This window comes from Rhododendron vialii, chromosome 13a (genome assembly GCF_030253575.1).
Source record: "Rhododendron vialii isolate Sample 1 chromosome 13a, ASM3025357v1".
NCBI classification, from domain to species: domain Eukaryota; kingdom Viridiplantae; phylum Streptophyta; class Magnoliopsida; order Ericales; family Ericaceae; genus Rhododendron; species Rhododendron vialii.
Genome location: NC_080569.1, coordinates 5,508,595 through 5,532,080, shown reverse-complemented (window position 1 = coordinate 5,532,080; position 23,486 = coordinate 5,508,595). Strand labels below are relative to the sequence as shown.

The 23,486-nt window shown below is 38.4% G+C and overlaps 5 protein-coding genes and 1 non-coding gene across 7 annotated transcripts; 3 read left to right on the top strand and 3 right to left on the bottom strand.

Annotated features, from left to right (window-relative positions):
• On the top strand, positions 1–4,755 carry LOC131312701 (uncharacterized). Its single transcript, XM_058340637.1, has 4 exons — positions 1–137; positions 863–1,271; positions 2,688–3,579; positions 3,717–4,755. The coding sequence occupies exons 2-4, from the start codon at positions 1,194–1,196 to the stop codon at positions 4,274–4,276; spliced, it is 1,530 nt and encodes a 509-aa protein (XP_058196620.1). The 5' UTR covers positions 1–137; positions 863–1,193; the 3' UTR covers positions 4,277–4,755.
• A 1,605-nt stretch (positions 4,756–6,360) lies between these two features.
• On the bottom strand, positions 6,361–10,027 carry LOC131312700 (GTP cyclohydrolase 1-like). The gene is made up of 2 exons (XM_058340636.1): positions 9,410–10,027; positions 6,361–7,905 (listed from the first exon to the last, which is right to left on the bottom strand). The coding sequence occupies exons 1-2, from the start codon at positions 9,633–9,635 to the stop codon at positions 6,749–6,751; spliced, it is 1,383 nt and encodes a 460-aa protein (XP_058196619.1). The 5' UTR covers positions 9,636–10,027; the 3' UTR covers positions 6,361–6,748.
• On the bottom strand, positions 9,131–9,233 carry LOC131315416 (small nucleolar RNA snoR100). Its single transcript, XR_009196746.1, has one exon. It is a non-coding gene; the product is annotated as a small nucleolar RNA snoR100 (small nucleolar RNA).
• A 6,034-nt stretch (positions 10,028–16,061) lies between the features above and the next one.
• On the top strand, positions 16,062–18,092 carry LOC131312699 (uncharacterized). Its single transcript, XM_058340635.1, has 3 exons — positions 16,062–16,371; positions 17,461–17,582; positions 17,659–18,092. The coding sequence occupies exons 1-3, from the start codon at positions 16,139–16,141 to the stop codon at positions 17,700–17,702; spliced, it is 399 nt and encodes a 132-aa protein (XP_058196618.1). The 5' UTR covers positions 16,062–16,138; the 3' UTR covers positions 17,703–18,092.
• A 2,270-nt stretch (positions 18,093–20,362) lies between these two features.
• On the bottom strand, positions 20,363–21,732 carry LOC131312696 (chaperone protein dnaJ 20, chloroplastic-like). The gene is made up of 2 exons (XM_058340631.1): positions 21,053–21,732; positions 20,363–20,695 (listed from the first exon to the last, which is right to left on the bottom strand). Exons 1-2 carry the CDS (start codon positions 21,530–21,532, stop codon positions 20,528–20,530), a joined length of 648 nt encoding a protein of 215 aa, XP_058196614.1. The 5' UTR covers positions 21,533–21,732; the 3' UTR covers positions 20,363–20,527.
• On the top strand, positions 21,248–23,184 carry LOC131312697 (uncharacterized). Of its 2 annotated transcripts, none has more exons than XM_058340634.1 (2): positions 21,248–21,384; positions 22,149–23,184. In XM_058340634.1, exon 2 carries the CDS (start codon positions 22,377–22,379, stop codon positions 22,863–22,865), a length of 489 nt encoding a protein of 162 aa, XP_058196617.1. In that variant the 5' UTR covers positions 21,248–21,384; positions 22,149–22,376; the 3' UTR covers positions 22,866–23,184. The 2 variants fall into 2 exon arrangements, with proteins under 2 accessions (XP_058196617.1, XP_058196615.1); XM_058340632.1 differs by having other exon boundaries at positions 21,262–21,384; positions 22,144–23,184.
• Positions 23,185–23,486: the final 302 nt, after the last annotated feature.

Here is a 23,486-nt window from a genome sequence, read left to right as displayed (position 1 = left end):
CTCTCTTCCCATTTGGGGGGTTTCAAGGAGAGAGACAGAGATAGGGCGGCTCTCTAAAGAAACCCATATCACATAAACTGATATTTCGATGATCTATTATGTATACTCGCTAATATGTGCGTGCAGATGAAACAGAGGTAGACACAGAAAGAGAGAGTGACTTTGTGATCCATTATTTTTTTGCTTCCTTTCCCTTCTCTTTGATCTCCTCCATCGCACAATGTCTACTGATAATCAGAGCAGTTATTGAGAATTTGAATTTTCTAATTTCCTAAATTGTCTGATTTCCAGGGCCAAGGCCTTCATGCTTTTCCAAAACTTTTTTTTTTTCCTTATCTGCGGGTTTTTCTTCATTTTTTATTATTATTTTTATGTTAGTTTTGGTGTCAGGAAGTTCATATGTACAAGATTACATACTTATTTCCTGGGTTTTGGTGAATTGAAGTTAGGGTTTGTCTTTTCATATGTTGTTTGAGGGGTGGTATGGTTTAATCAGTTCTTAAATGGAATTAACTCTATTTTTCGATTAAAGTATAAATGATCAGAACTTAGAGAAAGAAATTCCGTAGTATAAGCTTTATTACGCAATTTCTATTTAGCAAGTATTGAATTTTCTGGGACTAGATTTTGTGGATTCAGTAGCTCTCTTATGAGTGTCTAAGCATTGATTCATGAAATGGGTTGATGAAAAAACTTGGTTTTGAATGGTGCAATTAAATGGGTTTTTGAATCTGTTTGGTGGTCTAGAAAAGATATGCAAGTGTTTACCTTTCAAGGTTATGATGGTTGTTCTTGTTCTCCCTGCAAGTGTTCATCTTTTTGGTCAGAAAATTGTCCTGACATCCGTTTTCGTAATGGGCAGGTGATTGCACTCTACTTGCCTTCAGATTACTGGCAGCCATTGATCTCGTGATTAAACCGTTCACATTTGAGAAACACATCTCTTAATAGTGTGGAGTTTGGTTGGTATTGTGGCCTTGTGGGTGCTTTCTGTTGCACATACCCAGTTCCACTTGAAGTAAAAAATATTTCTTTTGGATTTTGGTTTGGACTAATTGGGAGATGATCAGCTGGAAATGAGTCCTGGGACATGGTGCATGGAAAGGACAGATGTTTCTGGCCTGTTCCTTTGCTGGAAATAGGTGAACCATTTCGGTCTGTGATTCATTTTTCTGCCTCAAATATTTCGTGCAATGTCTCGCTGCTTTCCTTTTCCACCTCCAGGATATGAGAAGAAGACTACACTTGCTGATACGGACTTGCTAACCAAGGTTCATATGGAATACACTTCTTTAATCGGTTGCCTTATCTACCTCCCCAGTAGTCTTAAATGTTATGGATGTTCTCTTTCATTCGGAATCATGGTTGCAATAGCATACTTCTGTTGATCTTCTTGAAAAGTTGTGCTTCTTGTGCCATAATTTTGAAGTTCATTAAGGGGCTTTTAACCAAGATAAGAGGAAACACTTATCGACAGTACTGAGTGTTTTCGAATTAAGGGATCGTGAAAGCATTTTAGGAAGATACCTTTGGAGGGTATGCATCCAATAATTAATTGGTGAAGCATAAAAGATGGATTGTGTAACTGTTTCTGTTTTCTGTTTTGTTCCTTTCTGTATATGACTCTGGGGTATTTTTGGTTTAGAGACATGGAATTTACATAAGAGTAGAACTTTATTGAAGTTTCACTAAAATTCACCTACACACTGTTTTCATTTTTAGCTTCTTGTTATGTAAAAGTGGCTTAGCAGACAAGGGAAAAACTTCAACATCGTTGTTCATAAGAGTAGAACTTTATTGAAGTTTCACTAAAATTCACCTACGCACTGTTTTCATTTTTAGCTTCTTGTTATGTAAAAGTGGCTTAGCTGACAAGGAAAAAACTTCAACATCGTTGTTCAAGTATTTATCAGAATATTGCATAATCCAGCATTTCTTTCCACTCCTCCTTTCCTAAAACGTATGCTAGATTTTTCCCTGTTTAGTGTAAGGCATTATGTCTTTTGTCAATTATGTACACCTTCATTCATGTCTCGTCCGGTATCGTGAAGAAGTAATATTTCAAGACTTCTTTTTGTTTGCCTCTCTTACGTTGAATGTAGCTCTGTGAAAGTGGGTAAGTCCCTTTTAGGTACATAATTATCTGGCATAGGCATTAAATATTTTGATGCTGATATGCCTTTGACTATTTCCATTTCATATGCCACTGCAAGTTCCTTGCATATTTTCTTGATCAGCACTATCTTTTGTCTCGAATTTTAAATACATGAAACACCTATTTCGGTCTCATCTACCTTTGTTATGTAATTGGAATATGATTCTAGTTGAACAGACTTACTTGATTTGTCATACTTCAATACCTAGCATCTTGTGTCCTAACTTATTACTGGGTTTATAGCATCCGCGTACAATATGTCCGTTAATATCATTTCTGCGGGAATCATCCTCTTTGAACTTTAGATGGTCCATCAAGTCCATATAGTTGGTATAGCCTTTCTGGGTAACTTTTTTTGCAAATCTTGATGGATTTGACTTTTCTGTGCTCATATTTTGGGGGTTCATTTTGTAACTTGTTAACTTGCTCATGCTTGAACATTTTCGTAGATCTGCTTATTTCCAATTTGTCACTCATTAAGCAGTTGTCATTTGGCTAAGCTGGTTTGTATTTGATCAATTGGAATGTTTAGGAGAAACACAAGGAGAAAAAGCATAAGAAGCACAAGAAGAACAAGGAAAAGAGTGAAGGAAAAGAAAGGGAAAAGGACAAAGAGAGAAGTGACAGACAACCTAAAGAAAAGAAAGAACGAAAGAAGAAGCATAAAGACCGGAATAATAGGGAAAGGGAGAAGAAAAATGATACTGTCGAGAAAGATATTGTACGACCATCGGAGGGTCAAAATGGTGAGAAACTTGGTTCAAAATGCCCAGAGAGTGGTGCTACCGTTGACTCTAAGTTTTTTCTGGAGTTGCACAAGAGAATCAAAGAAGAAGGTGGAGCTAGAGAAAACCAAATGTTGAAGAGTATTACTGTTACATATCGGACGAGCGGTGAACTGGCTGGTAGGGTTGTGGAAATCAACATTGTGAATTCCGCTGAAGTGAAAGAAACTTACAAAAATAAGAAAGATGGTGATAGAAATATTAATGGAGAATGGAACCAAGTTGAGGTAAGAGGCGTGGAAAATGGTTTTGTTCAAGGTTTCTGTGTGGAAGATGGCTTTGTTCAAGGTTTCAATAGGGCGGATCAGAATAGAGTTGGGGGAGTTTCTGGACCAGTGGAAAAGGAAGTCAAAAAGCAGAGGGAGGGGGAAAAGAAGCATAAACACAAGGATGGTGAAAGACAAAAAAGTACAGATAAGCCAGATTATGAAGACAGGGCAAAAGAGAAGGAAAAGGAGGCGAAAGCGAAAGAAAAAGAGCCAGACAAAAAGCAACCCATATTGCAAGGAAGCGACAAAGATGGCGTAGATAGTCCGATTCTTAAGCCATCTCCCCTTTTGAATGATGGAAACAAGAGTTCCACCTACAACATAAGTCTTGGCAAACGAAAAGAGCTTGAAATGAATGGATTTTCACATGGTGAGTTCTTTCCTGTATTGTACAGTGGTCACACTTCATTTCTGTCTCCGTTGTCCGGGATAAAATTGTGGCTCTAGACATTGATCTTTTTATTGGCTAATATTTGGTGTGTACTTCGCTCTTTCAACGTGTTACAGATCGGCCCAATAAATTGCCGAGACTCATCTCTTCCTCTCACCAGCTCGTGGAAAATGCAAGGAAATTGGAACTATGCCAGTCTGCTCTCCAGCTTGCATGCGAGAGGCAGGTGGCAGCCTCTACTAACCATAAGGTGGAGGCTATCATTTCTTCCTCTCACCAAATCCTGCCAAATAGAAGTAAATTAGAATCAAAACCAACTTCCATTAGCAACAAGACAGATAAGGACGCCAGGACTAATGGTTTTTTAGAGGCTCGACAACTCAATGCTTCCTCTGGTAAACCTTTGTCTACTGCTCGATCTAAAGAGAAAGTTGAAGCATCTGTGAAGCTTCCACATCCCGACTCTAAGTATCTGAGTCAAGTTTTTCATGTTCCCAAAGTGGCAGAGTGGTGTGATTTTGATGACCAGGAGTGGTTGATTAGCAACTATAAGCTTCACGTGAAGAAGCCCAATGCAGGTCCGTTAGAGGTTGATTGTTCCCCTCAGGTATGGGTACAAGCTTTACGGACAGAATCCATGGATGTTGCTGCTCTGCCATATGTCATACCTTTCTGAGTTGGTACTGAATGGATTCTTCAGCTTCCCCTTCGATCCTCTCTGAGCTGGAACCACGCTCGTTATGAAAGCATTTCCATGTGGATCCAAATTTTCTTGCAACCTTTGCGGACATTTTTCTGCTCGTGCTCCTCCAGGCTGGGCACCACTGCATTACTTGAGTCATTGAGGGTTTCTTCTTTTAATGATATTAATCCATGCAAACACGTTTAGGGATCATTTGAAGAAACATGCTGGGGTTTTTGCAGGATTTTGTATGGTCTCTCCTATTGGATGGGGGAGACAAATGTGGTGGGAATTTCCTACTTTGGTTTTCGGTAATGACAGAATTGATGCGGTCATTATTGCACCACTACAAATTTTTTAACATTGTAACTTATGGTTTCATATAGGGTGAGTGTATATTTGAGGAATCACTCTTATTTGAGGGACTTTTTTGTTTGGCAAAATATTAGCAACCTTACCTTTTGCTGGCTTAATGGGTAACTTGTTCGTCGCAAGAAAACTCGGTGAAAATGAGACATTATTTCCGAGTTCAGCTGCTCTGGGAATGAACTGTTGTAACCTGTAGAAAAATGTCATTGCTCACTGTTCATAATACAAATGTAGACTACACGTCTAATACTTGAACTTTCCTTTCTTCCTACCTTCTTCAAGAACTTACAAAGAGCTTGGAATCGTTTTCATTTGATGACTACTAAACACATCCTCCTTTTCCATTGATCAATCACCAATGCCTCCACTTTCATGCCATGGAGCACTGTTCAACCCCACATTTCTTCCCTTGCAGCCACCGCCATGACTCTTCCTTCCTCCACTTGCATTTTTTTGGTTGCCGCCTCCTTCATCGCCACCCTTGCCATCTTTTCTTGCATCACTGATACCCAGTTCACTCAGATCCTTACTGATCCAAGCTTCCTTCTCCTCTCTTTTCAAATATGGAATAAGTGTCGTCTGCTTAAAGACTGAACATTTATATGCTGCACAGGTTGGTAGAACCTAATGAATTGATTCAGTTTTACAATCTTCTTTTCACTCTTCTCCCTCTCTTACTGGATTGTGATTCTTTTTCACAACGAACTAACCAGTTAATGACTTTTTGTTGTTAATGCAATGAGTTGGTGCTGTAAAATATGGGAGATAGAAGTTCAAAAACTAAAAATCTTATTTCCGATTCCACGACTAACTCTGATTCTTGATGAAGAAAACATAGTTAATCCTATTCTGATTCAAGTGGAACCTTTGTTGGTGTTGAAGGCTATTATCATCTTTGTTGTCGTTGAACATTAGAGCCCTTCAACCTTCCCCCTTCTTCATGACTAAGACCTGGACCAGTGTCTCCGTCTTCGGACATTTTTCTGATGCTTTCTCAAATAGGGTGACTGTTTTGAATTCTTTTTTGGGTAATGATTTTCGCACTTCCTTTTTAGATAGGTGCACTCATTTTCTTGTCTTTTAGTGAAACTTTTGTGTGAATTTTTTTCACAAAAAGACAAGAAAATAAGTGCATTTATAATAAAAAAAAAAGTGTGAAAATCATTTCTAATTTTTTTTTTAATTAACCTCTTTCTTTTCCAGGCATGTCCATAAGCTCTTTTTGACTCACATCCAAGGGTACATGAATTGCTCCTTTTATCAGAGACATGAATGCAGTAGTTAAAGCGCCAAACTAATCATGGAGATTAACAACACAACAACAACAGAACTCAGGTAGTCTCCAATCATTGGGGGTATGGGCAAACTAATCATGGAGATCAAAAATGAAAAACTATGAAACAAAATTGGAGAAATCAAAACTCCTCTCCAGATTCAAATGTCGATGAGGGGCATCATAGATCCAAAACACAGATCTATTCGTGGCTGGAGGCAGATCCCACGCCGATCAAATCACAACACAAGCAAATTCATAAGTAGAGAAATAAAAGGCCTCATTTGATCTAGTGCAGAAAATCAAAAGTACAGAGACAGTGAGACACTCCCAAAAAGAATTCACCGCCATAAGTCTGAACATGAGATCCAAATGTTAACAAAAAATGGTGCTCACTGCAGAATTTAAATGAAGATCACTTCCAAGTCAAATGACAAGTGTGAAACTTTGGTAGCAATATAATTGATCCAAGTAATCATGTGAGTAATGGTAACGAGAAACCTCAAAAGTAAGGTGTTGTCAAGAATTATCCTTGCCCATTTGTTGGCAAAGCAGACCTTTATGCTACAAACAATAAGTAGAGGAGGAAAAAAAATAAAAGAAAAAGGAAATGAAATCCGTCAACTTCCCTACCCTTTCGGACTCCAGTCTGAAAGCCCTAATCCACCAAACAAAACTCTGAGGGAGACCGACATTTCTCCAAATCATTGTCGGATCTCCTTCTGGGTTGCCCAGCTATCTGAAAACAAGATTTGAAAAACGCAGGGCATCTTTGTTGTGAAAAAAATCGTATTTAGAGGTCTGTCATGAACAAATAAAAATCTTCATCCAGCAGTGGCAGAGTTTGGGATGCTCTCCAAAAATTTTGCTCTTGCAACAGGGTCAGTTGAAAAGCGACCCAAGACAGCAAGCGTAGCTGTATTACTTCCAAACTTCTCAATCCCTCTAGAGATCATGCAAGTGTGGTTAGCCTCAACCACCACCATTACATCTCCACCAAGCAGTGATGAAGCTGTCTCAGCTATTTGTCTGGTGAGCCTCTCCTGTACTTGGAGCTTGAAACCATGGAAATGCACTATTGACTGCAGGAGAGTTTTCCCAATGGGGTTGACTCCTTCAGTAGAGATGTATCCAATGTGCACAAATCCCTGAAATGGAAGTAGATGGTGTTCGCATTGGGACCAGAATGGCAAGTTTAGCTCAGAATGGATGTCTTCGTTCCCATTGGATCTAACGGCATCTAGTCGACAAAGACCAAACCCATTTAACTTCATCTCCAAGTTACAGTTTTTGAAATTCATAAGCCATTTCACAAAACGGGTAGGAGTTCCTAGAAGCTCGTTCCTTAATGGGTCTTCACCCAAGGAACGAAGAATTGAAGCTACCGCAGCAATCATTCCTGAATTGGCTGCTCCCATCTTAGATATAGCCTGAGATGGGCACCAAGATTTGTCATCTGAGTCTCTGGGATGGATTTTCTCAACATTTATGCCTCTGAATCTCAAGAGATTCAGAAAATCACCCCAAATATCTGCCTTGTCATTTTCAAAAACTCCTGAACCAGAACAAACGATCACCTTTACCCATCCTCTGTGATTTGAGTCAAGAAAGGCTGACTCAAAATTCGGGAAGTGAATGTGTGAACACTGGAGAATGACGGCAACACCTGTCGGCTTGATTCCATCTTGCAAAGCTGAAGATACTTCATCTGCTAGACGTTGTGGGTCTTGCAGTCGTTTTGAAAAGACATCAGCAACGCGAGAAAGTTTGCTTAGGCCTACAACACGCTGCCCGGATGGGACATACCCAATATGACACTTGACTTGGAATGGAAGCAAACATGACTCACAGTACGAGAAAAGATCAAGATCCCGAACAACAACAAGCCCACCAGCTCCTCCAGCATGCCCGATTCCACTTTCCAACCCGGATTCAGGGAATAAAGCCCCTTGAACAATATCTGTCACCTTTTGTCGGTAGCCTGAAAGTACAAAGAGGAAACTGAACTAACTGATACCTCAAACTCCAAGTCAATACTCAATAGTGGCATGTAAAAGGTACTATTCCACATCCCATTTTTCTCCTTCTTTTAGCTTTAGTTTTCGGGCAACTATGCAAGTTCAAAACAGAAAAAGTCAAACATAGAGATTATGCTAACAAGTAACAAGCCTATATGGTTGAGGTACTTGAAACAAACCTAGGTTACAACGTTCCAAGCATGTTAAGAAAAGAGAACTGAGCCTAAGCAATCAATTTACTGAAGATTGTAAGCAAAGGTACACAAAAAGCATAGTTATTTGTTCGAAAACACTAAAAGGCTTAGAAAGCTTAACTGGAAGGTAGAAGAGCAACAACAAAAAATGAAAATCATAAAAATGAATGAAAGAAATAGTGTCTATCCGATGTCATGGCGATTTTTCTCTAACATTAACATCATAATCTTCATCTCGAGTACTACTATCAAGGTTAAAAGAATCCGTCATGGAAACACTACTTCTGCAAGGAGCAACTTGAAGCTCATTCTAGGTACGCATAGAAGTCAAATATTTGTGCTCAGATATAGCACAGAGTATCTCACTAAGGAGTCACTACTACAAAAGCATAGCTAACAGCGAAGCTAATACGCCAAAGAGCTGACCAAACAAAGTACCATGGGCGTCAAATGGCAATAAGAGGGTACTTCACATCACTATTGCATTAACCCTTCACCATTACCCAGTAAGATCAAACCATCAAAAGTGAGACAACCCGATTGCTACAAAAACAAGTACATACAAATCAAACGACTGAGCGGATAAAAAGATTCGCAGGTGAACCATTGAGCTCCTTAGGAAACACATAGATTTCAGTGAAGGGGTTTAATTCAATTCCACAAAGACTATACGAAGTTAACTTATAGATCACATGTGGAACTGCAGTGGATGATAGATTAACAGTAGAAAACATGTACTTTAGTACGGTTCCATAACATGAAGGATCTCCAAGCCCTACTACGAAATAATCATTTGAAATGTCAATATGTCATCATGGCAAAGCTGCTGAATACAACACCAACAAATCACAGAACCCATCTAGTCCCTAATCATTGGGGGTATGACGAGGAAGGATTGAAGATATACTTAACATTTGGCAATATATGTACAAAATGGCTGCTCTTAAAATACCATTGAAAATTTTATAGTTCCAAGAACCGAGGAGCTAATGGTTGTTTTGCTATGGAACCATGCCCCAAATCAAAACCGAAAGACATTAGGGCAGACCTAGAGACCCAAATCAATTTATGTGCACATTACCATGTTTAAGTTCTCAGTTCTAAATTTGGGCTATTTTCATTGAATATTGGTGCCAAACCATTTCATTTCAAACCCATAACTACCAACACAACTTTAGATCAAGACACAGGAAACATGTAATCAAATGATGGAAAAGAAAACCCACAAGAGGAGTGAGAAAATGTGGATGAGAGAGAGAGAGGGGGGGCATACCTCTGGTTCCTTCTCTGAGGGCCTTGGCAACACGAAGTGGGGTCTTTCTTAGACCTTCTCGATTGATATCTTCACCCAAACCTTGCAACAGCAACTTTACAGCATCTTCAATGGCCACGGTCGTCTCTCTCTCTTCCTCAAATCCCAGCTCTATACAACCACCCTTTAGCTCCACTCCATTCCCTTTTAGCTCCACATTGAAGTGCCCCTCATCCAAAGCGCCCATTGACAAAAACCCACACCCCAAAAAAACCCGAAATCACAATCCACGATCTACCGCAACAAACCCTACAAATACAAATCAAATCTTTCTCATAACCCACATAAAAAAAAAAATTTCAATTTTTCCTGCAGAGGCCTAAAAACCAAACGAATCAGTTGGAAAGATAAAGCGAAATGGGTTAACCCAGTTCTAAAGCAATGAGAAAGAAAAGAGACTGCATAGAGGAAACAGCAGAGACAAAATGATGTAATTTTAAAGGATGAGAGTGGGAGGGAGTTATAGGGCTGATATCGAGAGAAGAAAGGACGAAGGGATGGAAGGGCAAGAGCGAGCGAGGGAGGGAGGCTAGGAATGTCGATATCGAATTGTGTAAGAAATCAAAACTGTACGTGTTTTGTAATAATTGTACTATTACTCCGTAGATTATAAATGAGGGGTTAAAGTTTATCTTGGAACACGAGGGTGGTTTTGTACTTTTGTTTGCCCAAGTGGGGCCCAACTACTTGGGGGATGTGTGCTTTTGTACGGGTGGTGGTCTGGACTCTGGACTCTGGACTCTGAAGATCAAGGTCAGTCTTTCTGGTCCTCTGGATTTGATTCCAAGTACTTTATTCCATTTATTAGCACTCCAATATCATTTTCCCCGGAATAATTTATTCATGGAAGAGTCATGAAAGTTATATATGGAATCATGCAATTTCAATAATTTGTATTGGTAATTAATGGTTGAGATGTGTTTTTAAACTATTATCGGTAATAAATATCTTTCACTGATAATACTCCCTCTGCCCCATTATCTCTGTTATTTTTCGTTACCCGTATCGTTCTTTAAACGCTTATATGTCCTAATTTATAGTAACGTTTTTCATAATTTTCAAAACTTTGTATTATAGACCTAATCGAGAATTATCAAACAAAATTCATATTGTATATTTTTAGAAATTCATATTAGAAGATATAAGTGATTAAAAATTGACACGAATTTTAAAAAAGGGTGACGAAAATGGAACGGAGGGAGTAGTTTATTTTTAATTCGAATCGTCCGAAATACTTTTGGACCCGTGAGGTTGGGCCTCCGTAAACTTAGCCTCCGTAAAAAAATTATTCTCTTTTTCACACATCTTACACTCTATTTTTGTCATGACGTAAATTCATAAAATTAATTTTTTTAGTTGTATACTCTTCTGCACTTAAAGTAAGTTTACACAACAAGAAGATTTTAAAAAAAAAAAATGGTTATATAAAAAGTGTGAAAACCACTAAACTTTTTTTCGTTTTTATATCTCAGTTGTTTGGCTAACTCAAATGAATTTGAGGGAACCTCTTAGCTCAATTGCTAGAGACTTTTTATTTGGTAAAGGTTCAAACTTCATCACGTGCTCCCTTTCATCTTAGGATAGTATAGATTAGAATTTTTTGCTAGAAAAGCCCTCATGTGTAACTCATCTAAGTTCTTTGAAAATTACTCTATATTCAAGTCGTACAGCTCCATGTGAATTAACCTCATAAGAGTTTATAACATTCATCGCTATCTAGATTTGTTTGTTTTAAGTATTTTATTTATTTATTTATTTTAAGTATTTTATTTATTTATTTATTTTAAGTATTTTTATAACAAAATTGTCCCGCCAATTTACATTGCTTCTTTTTTTCTTTTTCTTTTTTGTTGAGATTAATCGATGCTAAAGTCAGAATACAACTCCATATAGATTAACCTCATAAAATTATTATGTAGCATCCACAAGATTTCAAATCTTAAACCTACGAGATTGCCATAGTTTTCATACCGATAAACTTTTATCGATAAACCTTATAAGAGTTTATAGCATCCACGAGATTTCAAATTTGAAACCTTCGAGACAGCAAACTAATAAGTTCTTGATTACTTGACCCGTGGTTTTCGTCCATTTACGCGAAGGGCGTGGTGGTTGATGAGCAGAGGAGGAAGGCGGCCCGCGAAGGATAGGAAGTTGGTGCCCGCCACGATGTTTTGCGACCACAGTAGAAGTTGGGCAGGCCCACATGTGCTAATAGTATACTCTCTTCGTCCCGATTTGTTTGTCTCTTTTCACTATTTGGGACCTCTTACAAAATTGTCTATATGTTTCAATTTATAATATTTTTTATATGTAATATGGATCTTATTTGATAGATCTCAATTCACTACAACAAATTACACCATTCCCGACTAACGTTTTAGTCGCCAAATGTCCACTTTTTAGTCGCCAAAGGGTTTTCCCGACTAAATAATTTAGTCGGCAAATTAGTCGGAGAATGACAGTCGGCAAATGTAATTGCCGACTAAATAAGGTTTAGTCGGCTAATGTATGGTTTTAGCGACTAAAAAACTTGGTCGGGGTTTCTATTTTAGTCGGCAAAAATTAACTTTTTGCCGACTAAATATTTAGTCGGCAATTATAATTAACTTTTGCCGACTAAATATTTAGTCGGCAATAATAATTATTGTGGCATCAAATGTCATTACGAAAAAATCAGGGGACCAAAGTGAAAAAATTTCATTTCCATTTTTGAGATATATTTGCCTTTCCCACCCAATTCATTTGATGGGAATATGGCACTTCCAGGTCTCGAACCTGAGACCTCCGCCTTCATCACACGCGCACTTGACCACTCGACCACTGCTGTACTTGGTTTACTTTTCAGTAATAAAAATATTTATACTATTTAGTTTCGTCTGTTTTACCTTTATTTTTTTTCTTTGATAAGCTTTTAAATTTACTTTTTTTTTATCTTTTCTTTAAATTTACTTTCTTAAAAAAAAAAAAAAAAACTCATTACTGCAGTTCATAATCTTTTTTAGAACTTACACACACTAAAAGAGAATTATTTCAATCACACATTCACAAACAGAACCTATTTCTTCAATGCACAAATTCGAACATTATCACCCAAACCCCACTTTGAGGTCTTTTTTTCCCCGGTTAAAACCATCTTATTTTTTGTTTTTATTAAATATGGTTTAAACGATAATTCTTACCGAGATTATAGTTGATTGTTTTTTATTAGACAATTGATTGCATGAAAATACTATTTATTCTAATGAGTTCGTGTCTCAATAAAGGGTTTTTTTTTTCTTTTTCTATAAAAAGGGGTTTTCTAAACCTAATCGAGCCGCAAATTTATGAGAATGAATTATTCACCGAGCGTAGCAAAATGAACAGTCTCGATCGTAATATTTTTCTCGTGGTCGTGTGGCTTTTGTAACAATGAGTGCAACATAAGACTTAGTTGACTATCATCAAGTAAATAAAAAAAAGCATAGATTGTAAACATAACTGCCGAGTAATTTTTTGTAATACTCGATCTGAACCGTTAGGATTTCACGTCTTTACCAATTATAGCATCGTCACCAAAATCAAAGACCATTCGATATCAGCGACCACATAATCAAAAACATATTTAATGCATTCGGAGACGTTTAAGTGTTATAGTGCACTAACCGAGCCCCGCCTGAGGCCTTATTTGGCAATCCAAATCATCTATCTTTTACGTAATACAAATTAGATCATTTGTACCAAGAATGAAGTTAATCATTCATACCAAGAATGAAGTTAACTCTATTTGAATAGATATTTGATCAGACAATAATATTCTTTTTAATTAACAATTTGTGTGCCGATAAACAGCTTTCCTTAACCCAATCGAGCAAAAAATTTACAGAAATCTTATGATTAAGAAGGAAAAAAAATTGAACGGTTTCGATCGGGAAGGTTTCATCGTGTGATCGATGTCGTCGAAACAAATATTGATTTTCTTGAAATTTTGTTTCAAAGAGAGGAAAAATTGATATTCCCCAACCAAATGTAATTTTAGTCAGCAAATATTTCTATTCCCTACTAAATTATTTAAATTATTTAGTTGGAAAATGTTTTTCATTTATTAATTTTTAAAATTTGCAAAAAAATAGATATTTTGCCGACTAAATGTAATTTTAGTCGGCAAATATTAATATTCCCTACTAAATTATTTAGTCGGGAAATGTTTTTTCCTTCATTAATTTTTTAAATTTAGGAAAAAATAGATATTCGCCGACTAAATGTATTTTAGTCGGTAAATATTAATATTCCCTACTAAATGGTTTAGTCGGCAAATGTTTTTCGTTCTTTAATTTTTTAAATTTAGGAAAAAAATAGACATTCGCCGACTAAATGTATTTTAGTCGGCCAATATTAATATTCCCTACTAAATTATTTAGTCGGCAAATTTTTTTCGTTATTTAATTTTTTAAATTTTAGAAAAAAATTGATATTCGCCGACTAAATATAATGTTAGTCGGCAAATATTAATATTCCCTACTAAATGGTTTAGTCGGGAAATCGTTTTCATTAATTGGTTTTTAAATTCGGGGAGAAAATTGATATTCTCCGACTAAATTTATTTACTAGTCGGCAAACATTATTATTTCCCGACTAAAACTAATTTTAGTCGGCAAACATAATTATTTCCCGACTAAATAAATTTAGTCGGCAATTGTTCAATAATTGGCGACTAAATTTAGTTTAGTCGGGAATTTTAGTCGGCAATTGTGTAATTTCTTGTAGTGATTAGATCTAAAATATGATATTTTCGAAATTACGTAAAACATTATAGATTGTGAAATATAAACAATTTTTTAAAAAGCACGTATGTCGAAATTAGACAAACAAACTGGGACGGAAGGAGTAACAAATTGGTCTAGGGATCGAGTCGTATTCCACGGTTCCACCAAACCCACGACCACTACCAGTCTACCATGGATTTCTTATCTCAAGAAATGTGTAGCACACGTTGCCTCCATTCGGCTAACCACTCTACTTGTTACCTCTTTTAACACGGCTAATCTGCGAGGAATTGTGTAGGGGTATATTGCTTTTACGAGTTGATAATTATGGTGAATGTATTAAAAGTTGTACTAAGAGCATGAATATTAACCCTATCGGTTGGTTTGTAAAAGGGATAAAATTCCCTCCGCCTCTATTTAAATATCCATTACAGTTTTGTATGTATTTTTAACGACTTATATCTCTCAACATATATTGCTAAAAATATGTAATATGAAACTTGTTAGATAGATATATTTCAATTTTCTATAAGATAATGATTTCAAAAACATAAAACACAATATACGTCGACAGATATAAGCCGTTGAAAATGCACGCAAAATCATAATGTACAATTAAATAAGAACGGGGGTATAATAAAAGGGGAGATTATTATATATGGGTGATTACTTGTACAATGTTTGTGTCGAATAACAGGTAGTGTATTGATAATGTCATTTTCGTAAATAATTGTGGTATATTCTCCTAGAAAGAATACGGATTAAAGGGTCCAAAATTGTGGACAATAGGTAGGAATAGCATAATTAGTTTTGGACTAGTTCATATGGGGTTCTGTTCCATCTTTAATTAGACTCTTCACTAGTCTCGAGAGATTAGTCGTCGTGCGTTTAAGCACCTTGAGTTAATTAAATATCAATAATTGCGACCAAGAGAGGACATATCACCCATGAATGGGTCAAATAGCCGTGTGTTACATGGTTGGTTTTGTTCAAAAGAGACCCCCACATGACATGCTTAGGCACCACTTAATAGTTCCTGCTTGCCGTTGACACCAACGGATCCCCAACTTTGGTCAAAAAGAAAATGAAAAGGTTACACTCTAGACTCTTTAGTTAGGCCGCCACCAACCACATCCATCATGGCTTTAAATTTGAAGGCCCTGCAAGGCACTCTTTAGGCGCACACATGGATCATCGATCTTGATAATAAATGATTGAGATAATTTAATTTTTAATTATGACCGGTAATAATCATTTATTATCAGTCATAATTGATTTTTAATGTGGACTATTAATCGATGAGATCGATGGCTGTGTGTCTTCCTATACTTGCATTACAGTTTACACTGGGTGCACTATAACACCCCGGAAAATGAGTAAAGGCTAAGTGTGAGAAAAATCGTATAGCCCCGTTTTTGTTAATTAATATAAGTTGTATATTACTGTACAATTTATTTCTTGTCTAAATTCAAAAAAATTCATATTTGTTAATTTTGCGCAATATTTTTTTTTGCATTACTAGTTAGTCTCGATGAAAGGAATCGAAAAAATTATTAAAAAAATGATTTTACCCATTTGTTTTGGGAAATATCCAACAAAAAACCCAAAAAATGAAAGATCGAGAGCTATAAATGAACCGAGTAGCTCGCGTGCTCGAAAGTCGGCTCGTTAATGGTCGATAGACTGCAGTCAGCTCGACTTGTTTAGTAAATGAGTCAAGCTCGAGTTTTCGGCTCGTTCGATAAAAGTTAAACTCGATTAAAGAGGCTCGTTCAATAAATGACTAATCTCGGAGCATTAAGGACTTAGCTCGCTAAGGCCTGAGCCAAGCTCAATCTCAAGTTTTTTGATCGTTTACAATCACAAAAACGGTGTCGGATTAACCCGCGGAATCTCAAATTAGTCCAAGGGTCGGGTCACCCTGAACTCCACAGCACCCAAAGAAATGGATTCTTCACAGCCGCGGAATCATTCAGCCCACCACCACCACCACTGCCCTCACCAGCCACCGCACCACCACCACCACTACCACCTCCACTTTTCACCTCACTGCCCACTTCACAGCCGTCTTCTCCAACCAAACATCCACCTCCACCCATGCCCTAGCTCTCTCCCCTCTCTTAACCAATCAAAATCGCTGGTTCCCGAGTGTGCCGAAACCTACCCTTCCGATGCCTTGTAAGTGCTACTTCGAATTCACTTTCTGTTTTCTTTATTTGGGTTTCCCTTTTTATGTCCCCATTCCTTTACTCTGCTGAAGAACATGATTGGGTCAATCGAATCTAGTGTAATGGTACTCACAGCCCCTTTGGATCGAGGGATTTGATAAGAAAAGAAAAGAAAGAATTAGAGTTTTTTTCCAAATACCTCACTTGGATTGTTTATTTTTTTGATTGTCTCCTTCCCCTTTCTCGCCAAAAAGCTCCCATTTGTTATCTCACCCTTTCTCACAATCCAAATGGGCTGTCATTGCTCTACTTATGCATGTGTAATTGGACATGATGGAGTGGGAACTAGGGTTTTCAATAGGAGATTGAATTGCTTTAATGGTTGGGGGTTTTCAAGTAGTTATTTTTGTTGAAGTGGAGTTCATTATCTTTTTACATTTGGTTGGATATTTTGGATTGTTGGTTCCAAATTCATTTGATATGAGTTGGAACTAAGTATCATGCATTTGTTGGTTCTCTCAAGTTTACCTTATTGTTTGAATTATCTGTCAGTAGTTGGATATCGCTTCGAATTCTAGCTATCTTGGAAATGGTCCGGAGAAATGACAGTAATTATGGGATCATAAACCAAAAAGCGACGTGTAAATAAGTAAGTAAACAAAGTTAAAGTTGAAGAGAAATGAGTTTGCTATGCTAAGAAATGGGATCATAAACCAAAAAGCAATGTGTAAATAAGTAAGTAAACAAAGTTTAAGTTGAAGAGAAATGAGTTTGTTATGCCTTGAATTTCTTAAATTCTACGTCTGTTTAGATGATTCTGGAAAGCATAATGCGCTCGTTTCTGATTCTATCTGAAGCATTTGTGTCTTTGTTGTCATTACGTTTTATCCGTGGTTTAAGTAAGTGAACGTGGCAAGTAGAAACACAAAAAGTTGTTGGAATGTTCATTTTGAGACTTGAGAAAGTGGGAATTCCATTTGATAGAACCTCTGCTAGCATTACATAGGAGAGTTCTTTTATGCATTCACCTACCGTTTTGTTTCCTAAAGAAGACACCATTGTAGTTGATCTTCCATGCTTTTCGATGGTTGATTGATAGAATGATCCAAGACCAAGAGGGGAACGAAGAAGCATTTGAGGAAGTTGACGAAGATCCAGTTTTCATTCTAACTGATGAATGGAGGGAGTTCTTTGCAAAATCTGAAGCTAAACGGAGATTAGGTAAGCTGACTGCTCTCTCATCTTATCTTTATTGTGAAACATTGTTACTGAGAGTCTATATCCTAATGGCTTACAGCAAAGAAGCAGGCTAGAAAGAAGGGAAAAGCATCGGCTGTTTAGCTTTCGCGATCATTCATTATCCAAGTGAAAGAGGCGGTGGCGATTGCTCTTTAGATGCGTAGTCATCATTTGGGGACAGGCTAGTGGGAGAGAGTACGAAGATGGTGTTGTAGAACTGGCATAAGATACTAGAATCAAAGATTCAAACTGTTCTGACCCCCATATCAGTTCCCAAGCTGGTGAGTTACAGAATGTCAACTAGTATGTTAAGCTTCTGTGTTGTGGGGATTTCTTTTGCTGTAAAATACGTTGGCACACATGGAATGTGCTGCTCTTCATTCTCTGGAATGATCTCATTTTTGTTTTCAATGGATAAGACTATGAGTCCCGAAGTTGTTGACTAAATTATTTTCAGAAAATTGAGGGAAGTTGTTTAGGCCATTACTGAAATCAGCCCATATTCAAGCTTGTCATGTAATTTCAAGCTTCTCTTTTAGAGGAAAGTTATTGTTCATTGCAATCAGCCCATTGCAATCAGCCCATTGCTTTGGATATTGCACTGAATGGCCCAAAGTCGGAACAGATTGGATTGTGATCCGCTTGTCTTGGATCGACACCAAGCCTAATGGAGTATTCTGCTCATGCAGTTGTGATTGCTTTGAAGTCGATCTTCAAGACCAAACCAAAAATAGAACAAGATAGTTAAGCCCCGACCCGGAAAAAATTGATGGTTTTCCTTTTTGCATTTTCTCAGCATTCTGAGCTGTAATTTAACAATCAAGTTTGTTTTCCTTTGGGCTATTTTTCGTTCTCTTGTCTCCGTTTTCTCCTTCTTCTTGTTTTGCAGGAGGGAGTCAAATTAGATGGGTTCATCTATCCAGATATCCTCTTAGGATATCTTTTAACCCCACGGCAGAATACGATATTCAGACAATCATATTTTTCTACTAATTCGCATATAGACCAGCTTGAGGTGGTGCAGTCCGCAATTGGAGCACGAGTGCATGACATCCAATCAATAGAATTTGAGATGTCGGTAACAGCAGAACGGGAAGATCGGTCCCAAGTCATTTGCACGGACGGTCCTGACATTTTGGGGCCCGAGACGAATTTTAAAGTTGGATTTTACATACTTTATTACGAGCACATAAAATAAATAGTAAATCAATCTGAAAAAGATAAAAAAAACACACACACATAATAAGATAGGTAGATTAACAGTAAAGATAGGAGTATAGCAAAGGCTGTACAGAAGTCGCGTACAGATTATTTTTGCTCCTGTCTCGGGTCCCGCAAAGATGATCGGAGCCGCTCATTTTGTTCAAAATATTTTGTTTAGGATTCATGTAAAAAATCATCTCAATCTGATATCGGAAAGAGCGCTTACGAATCATCCAACTTTGCTTTAGAATTTAGGCAAAGTTAGATGATTAAATTTCCAAGAGTAGAGATTCTCACAAGAATGTAAAAAGTATCACTTAGATATCGATTTTCTTGCGGCGATGGTAGTAATTAAGCTAGCATAATCAATTTATTTCCCGTTAATAACTGGCTTATTTCTTATAGCACTCTATAAAAGTTGGGGGTTGTAATTGAAAAATAAAATAAAAATGGGACTAAGGCGCGAGCCTTCCTCGCGTTTCCTCAGGGATGTACCTGGTCATTTTCAGTGATGAGTAGTATTTAATACTGTAAGAGTAATATATACGATTCTATACACGGAGAAGATAGGGAGTGAATCGGGTTATGTTATTGAAATGAATTGAATGTGTTCAAAAAAAAAAAACCTTGGATTGGCGTTGTTGATTCAGCTCAGGGATAGGAGAAATTTTTGGGCTGTGCCCAAGTAGCCTATCCGGACTGTCCAAAAATTTGTTAGACGGCTTATATTGAAACCATCTCTCTCCTCTTTCTCTCTCCAAATCTGAGCCATCCAAAACAGAAAAGAATGACCCGGATGTGCCGAGTAGGTATCACGTGATCCGGATGTGTCGAGTAGACACCACGTGATACCCACCCGGCACTGAAAAAATTTCTCGATAGTGATAGAAACATCGTTTGCTAGCGTATACTATAACAAGTCGTTGGCAACCCCACCAAAACATTCCAAGCAAGAAAGCCATACAAGTGGCAAGTTTACCTGATTTACCTCAGCAATGACGATACATAGGGTAGGTACCAAGTCGATCCTTTCCGATGGCTCTGGCCAGCTGCCATCACATGTTTTTTAGAAGGCTCAAACCCAAAAGAACAAAGATAGGGATGGCTATATAAATTGCCACAATGCATCACTATCATAATGAATAGACTTTTGGTGGGATTGCTACGTACGTCCTCTTGCAATTAGGATTATTGCATACGTCTTCCTCACAGATGCGATCTCTGGGGCTGAGGATGTCAATACCGGGCCAATATATCTTTTTTTTACCTTCTGCTTAAAGTATCATTGCAAAGAAGGCAATCAATATGCTGATACTAAGGCGCCGAACCTAGCAAGGGATGATGAAGAGGATGGCTTACCGCTTACGGATTTTTAGTCGGGCCCGGCCCTGGGTCTAGGCCATCACCTAGAGTCTTCTATTTTGAAATCTCACCTAGGGCCTCAAAAATCTCAGGACCGGACCCGATTGTAGTAGACAACTTCTAGATGATATATATTGTGGCTGTATCTTACCGTGTAGACTTGTGCACAATCCTTAAATAGTGAGCTAAGCCTTGACTTTCACCAAACCAATTCTCTATTATACTTTATAATTTACCACAAATTCATTAGTATCCACTCACAAAATTACAATAACTCAAAGCCCGCAACTGATAACAGGGTTTAGCTGAATGAATTAACATTGGTCTAATACTTGTTTTTATGTTATTAACTGTTTTTTTTTTCAGTTATTAAAGGCCAGAGAAAATATTTGGCTTCTTCGAGTGCCCATTCCAACTCCCCATGGCACCTCATGATCCCTTCTCATTGAATCCTTATAGGCGCTCCTTCGTTGCAGTTCCATTAGTTGAGACTCCCACCGATCCCTCCACTCTGCCCACTCCTCAAATTTCTGTTTCCAAACAACAAATAGCTCTACATTAGGAAAAACCTATATATAATCGAACCCATAACAACGTAAAAAAATGCTAGACACAAAGAAAATTTACTCCAAAAGTGTCCCGAAAAGAAAAACTAGTGGGTGAGATTCACTTTGATGTGCGAGACTCAATCATCAAAGTGAATTTCAATCATGAATTAATGTACAGTAATAGTGATAGTGATTCTCATTCGACTTTTACTACTGCAACGACTTTTCGTGCGACAGTTGTGGTCACATTTGTGTCCGGATTTATGTTCGGACATGCATGTACATGTGTCAAAACGTTTTCAATGTGCAAAACCAGAGAAAGAGATCGAGAGCAAAAACCTGATCACGGTGGGACCGTCGTTGTCTCGAGTAATCAAATCGCAAACCCCTGCTGCCCAAATCTCTATCGTACATGGCTCTGGTTTTCGGGTCAGACAGCGTCTCGTAAGCCTCCCGAACCCGAATGAACCTCCTGGCGTGCTCCGCCGCCCGATCGGGAGGCGACACGTCGGGATGATACTTGAGCGCCAGTTTCTTGTACGCTTGCTTGATCTCCGACGACGTGCCTTTCTCAGATACCCCCAACAACTCGTACAAATTCTTCTCATTCTTTACCCCGTACAGACAACGAATGGCCGCCGCTCTTGTTCTTCCTCTGCGTAACGACCCAGGTGAGAGTTTAATTGATCTGCTCTGTTTGATTACCAAATTGGTCTTGAAAAGAAGCCCAGAACAATTTTGAGGATACGTTAATTGGGTGGGTAGTTTGGGGCAGAAGTGGAAGCAAGTTTCGCTTCCAGAAACCATTCCATAGCTCATCTCTCTGTCTCTCTCTCTCTCTCTCTCTCTAGATAATTGAACAAGTCTCTGTTTTTTTCTTGCTTAGGTCTGTATTTATTTATATGGGAAGTTGGGATGAGGTTGGCTGAACTGAAGTTGGATCGGGATTACTACTACTGGTTTTCATATTTTATTAGTTAATACGTAATTAACATTTGTTTAAGATTACCTGCGGGGGGCAAATGCCACGTACTTGATCTTATTTCAGAGAGCAGCAACGTATCCATATCCACCGGCGAATTTGAAGTGACATAAGTGCATGCGTAAGCAGTTTAGATTGATTCATTCGTTATTACTACTCCTGTGGAGGAAAGGGGGCTGCTGTCCCTCAAGGGACAGCAGGCTGCTGTGCCGGCCAAAACAACATCGTCCCGAGCCCAAAAACTTGATCCGAAACGTTCACTTGAAAGATCTCATCTCTTACTATGGCTGTGCAAAATTTCAAGTCAATCGAGCATCGATAACCTAGTGAACCAATCACTCTTTTAACTTAATCTTTGGCTTAATATTTTGGACACTGATAATAACACTGTAAACAGATGATTAGTTCACTAGATTATTGATTTTCGATTGACTTGATCTTTTGCAAGGCCAGTTGAAGGTGCCCCACAAAATTAGGCATTTCTGGTGAAGAGCTTGCAGCAATAGTTTAGCCACCAAAGAAAATCTGCCCAAGAGAAGGCATGGACAATCTCAGATGTGTCCCATTTGTAACCAATTTGACGAGACTGTTGAACATATGCTCTTTGATTGTCATTGGGCCTGTGCGGTTTGGTTTGGGAGTAATGTTTAGTTGAATATGGGGTAGGGACACCCGACGTCGATGATCAGATGGACTTCCCAAGTAGTTGATCAGTTAAAGAAGGAGGATGCGATGAATTTTTTGGAACGGGTAGTCTATATTGCATGGTTCATTTGGAAGGCGCGAAATGAGGTAGTTTTCAATTTGGGTATGCCTAATCCAGAGTGGACTATGAGGAGAGCCCTTGAGGCTTTCCGTGAATTTTCAGATGTAGTGGTGCTTTCCCGTTTCCACATGGATAACCCAAATATTGAGGACTTTATTTCCCAATGGAGGGCTCTGGAAAATGGGTGTTTTAAGCTAAATTGTGATGTAGTAGTGGGAAAGAATGGAAAGGAGGCAAGTGCAGCAGTTGTAATCAGGGACAGCAAAGGCATCCTTGTGAATGGTTCAACTGGTTTGATTAAGGTTTCGTCGCCCCTTCAAAGGGAGTTGGTGGCTATTCGCCAAACGTGCGGCATGATTTCAGATTTGGGATATCAAAATGCGCTAGTCGAGTCGGACTCTTAGGTAGCCATCAAGTTGAGTGTATCCGAATTGGTCCCTCCTTGGGAAGTCTCTACAATGGTTTGGGACATCAGGAGGATGAGAGAAAACTTGAACATCAAATTTGGATGTGTAAAGAGGACGGCTAACAGGCTCGCTCATGTGGTGGCTAAGAAGGCTTTGAAGGGTCTGCTTCCTAGAGATTGGGTGGTGATCCCCCCAAATTTTGTTTCTTCTGTTCTAGCTAGAGATTCTCTCTTTTCGTGTAAGCCCTGTAGGCGTTTCTGATTATAAAAAAAAAAAAATCCGTAATGATATCTTTGAAGTGAACATTTCGGTCAAATTTTTGGGCTCAGGACATTGTTTTGGCCGGCACGGCAGCCTAGGGACAGCAGCCCCCTTTCTTGTTTTGGAGTAGCCACAGAACTGAAACACTGTGGTCTCATTTCAGTTCTACCAAAACAAGGAAGTGAAAACATGAGGGATAGCACCTAAGTCACGTATAGCGGGTGCTTCCTAAAAAAAAACTAAGTCGTGCCCACCCGTTGTGGAGGGATCCGACTTCTGGTGTAGGCCTCTTGGGCCCGCTGTCGTTGTGTTGCGTTTCGCGGCGAGACTCTTGGGCCTGCGTCAGTTGGGCTGCCT

Bases quoted from the DNA above. Each gene is read 5' to 3' on its own strand.
- LOC131312701 (XM_058340637.1), top strand. From the start codon at position 1,194: ATGTCTCGCTGCTTTCCTTTTCCACCTCCAGGATATGAGAAGAAGACT. The intron at 1,272-2,687 runs GTTCATATGGAA...TGGAATGTTTAG, and splicing joins ATACGGACTTGCTAACCAAG to GAGAAACACAAGGAGAAAAA. The intron at 3,580-3,716 runs GTGAGTTCTTTC...AACGTGTTACAG, and splicing joins AATGAATGGATTTTCACATG to ATCGGCCCAATAAATTGCCG.
- LOC131312700 (XM_058340636.1), bottom strand. From the start codon at position 9,635: ATGGGCGCTTTGGATGAGGGGCACTTCAATGTGGAGCTAAAAGGGAAT. The intron at 7,906-9,409 runs GTATGCCCCCCC...TTGTACTTTCAG, and splicing joins CCTCAGAGAAGGAACCAGAG to GCTACCGACAAAAGGTGACA.
- LOC131312699 (XM_058340635.1), top strand. From the start codon at position 16,139: ATGGATTCTTCACAGCCGCGGAATCATTCAGCCCACCACCACCACCAC. The intron at 16,372-17,460 runs GTAAGTGCTACT...GTTGATTGATAG, and splicing joins ACCTACCCTTCCGATGCCTT to AATGATCCAAGACCAAGAGG. The intron at 17,583-17,658 runs GTAAGCTGACTG...AATGGCTTACAG, and splicing joins TGAAGCTAAACGGAGATTAG to CAAAGAAGCAGGCTAGAAAG.
- LOC131312696 (XM_058340631.1), bottom strand. From the start codon at position 21,532: ATGAGCTATGGAATGGTTTCTGGAAGCGAAACTTGCTTCCACTTCTGC. The intron at 20,696-21,052 runs GTTTTTGCTCTC...GTTTGGAAACAG, and splicing joins GACGGTCCCACCGTGATCAG to AAATTTGAGGAGTGGGCAGA.
- LOC131312697 (XM_058340634.1), top strand. From the start codon at position 22,377: ATGATCAGATGGACTTCCCAAGTAGTTGATCAGTTAAAGAAGGAGGAT.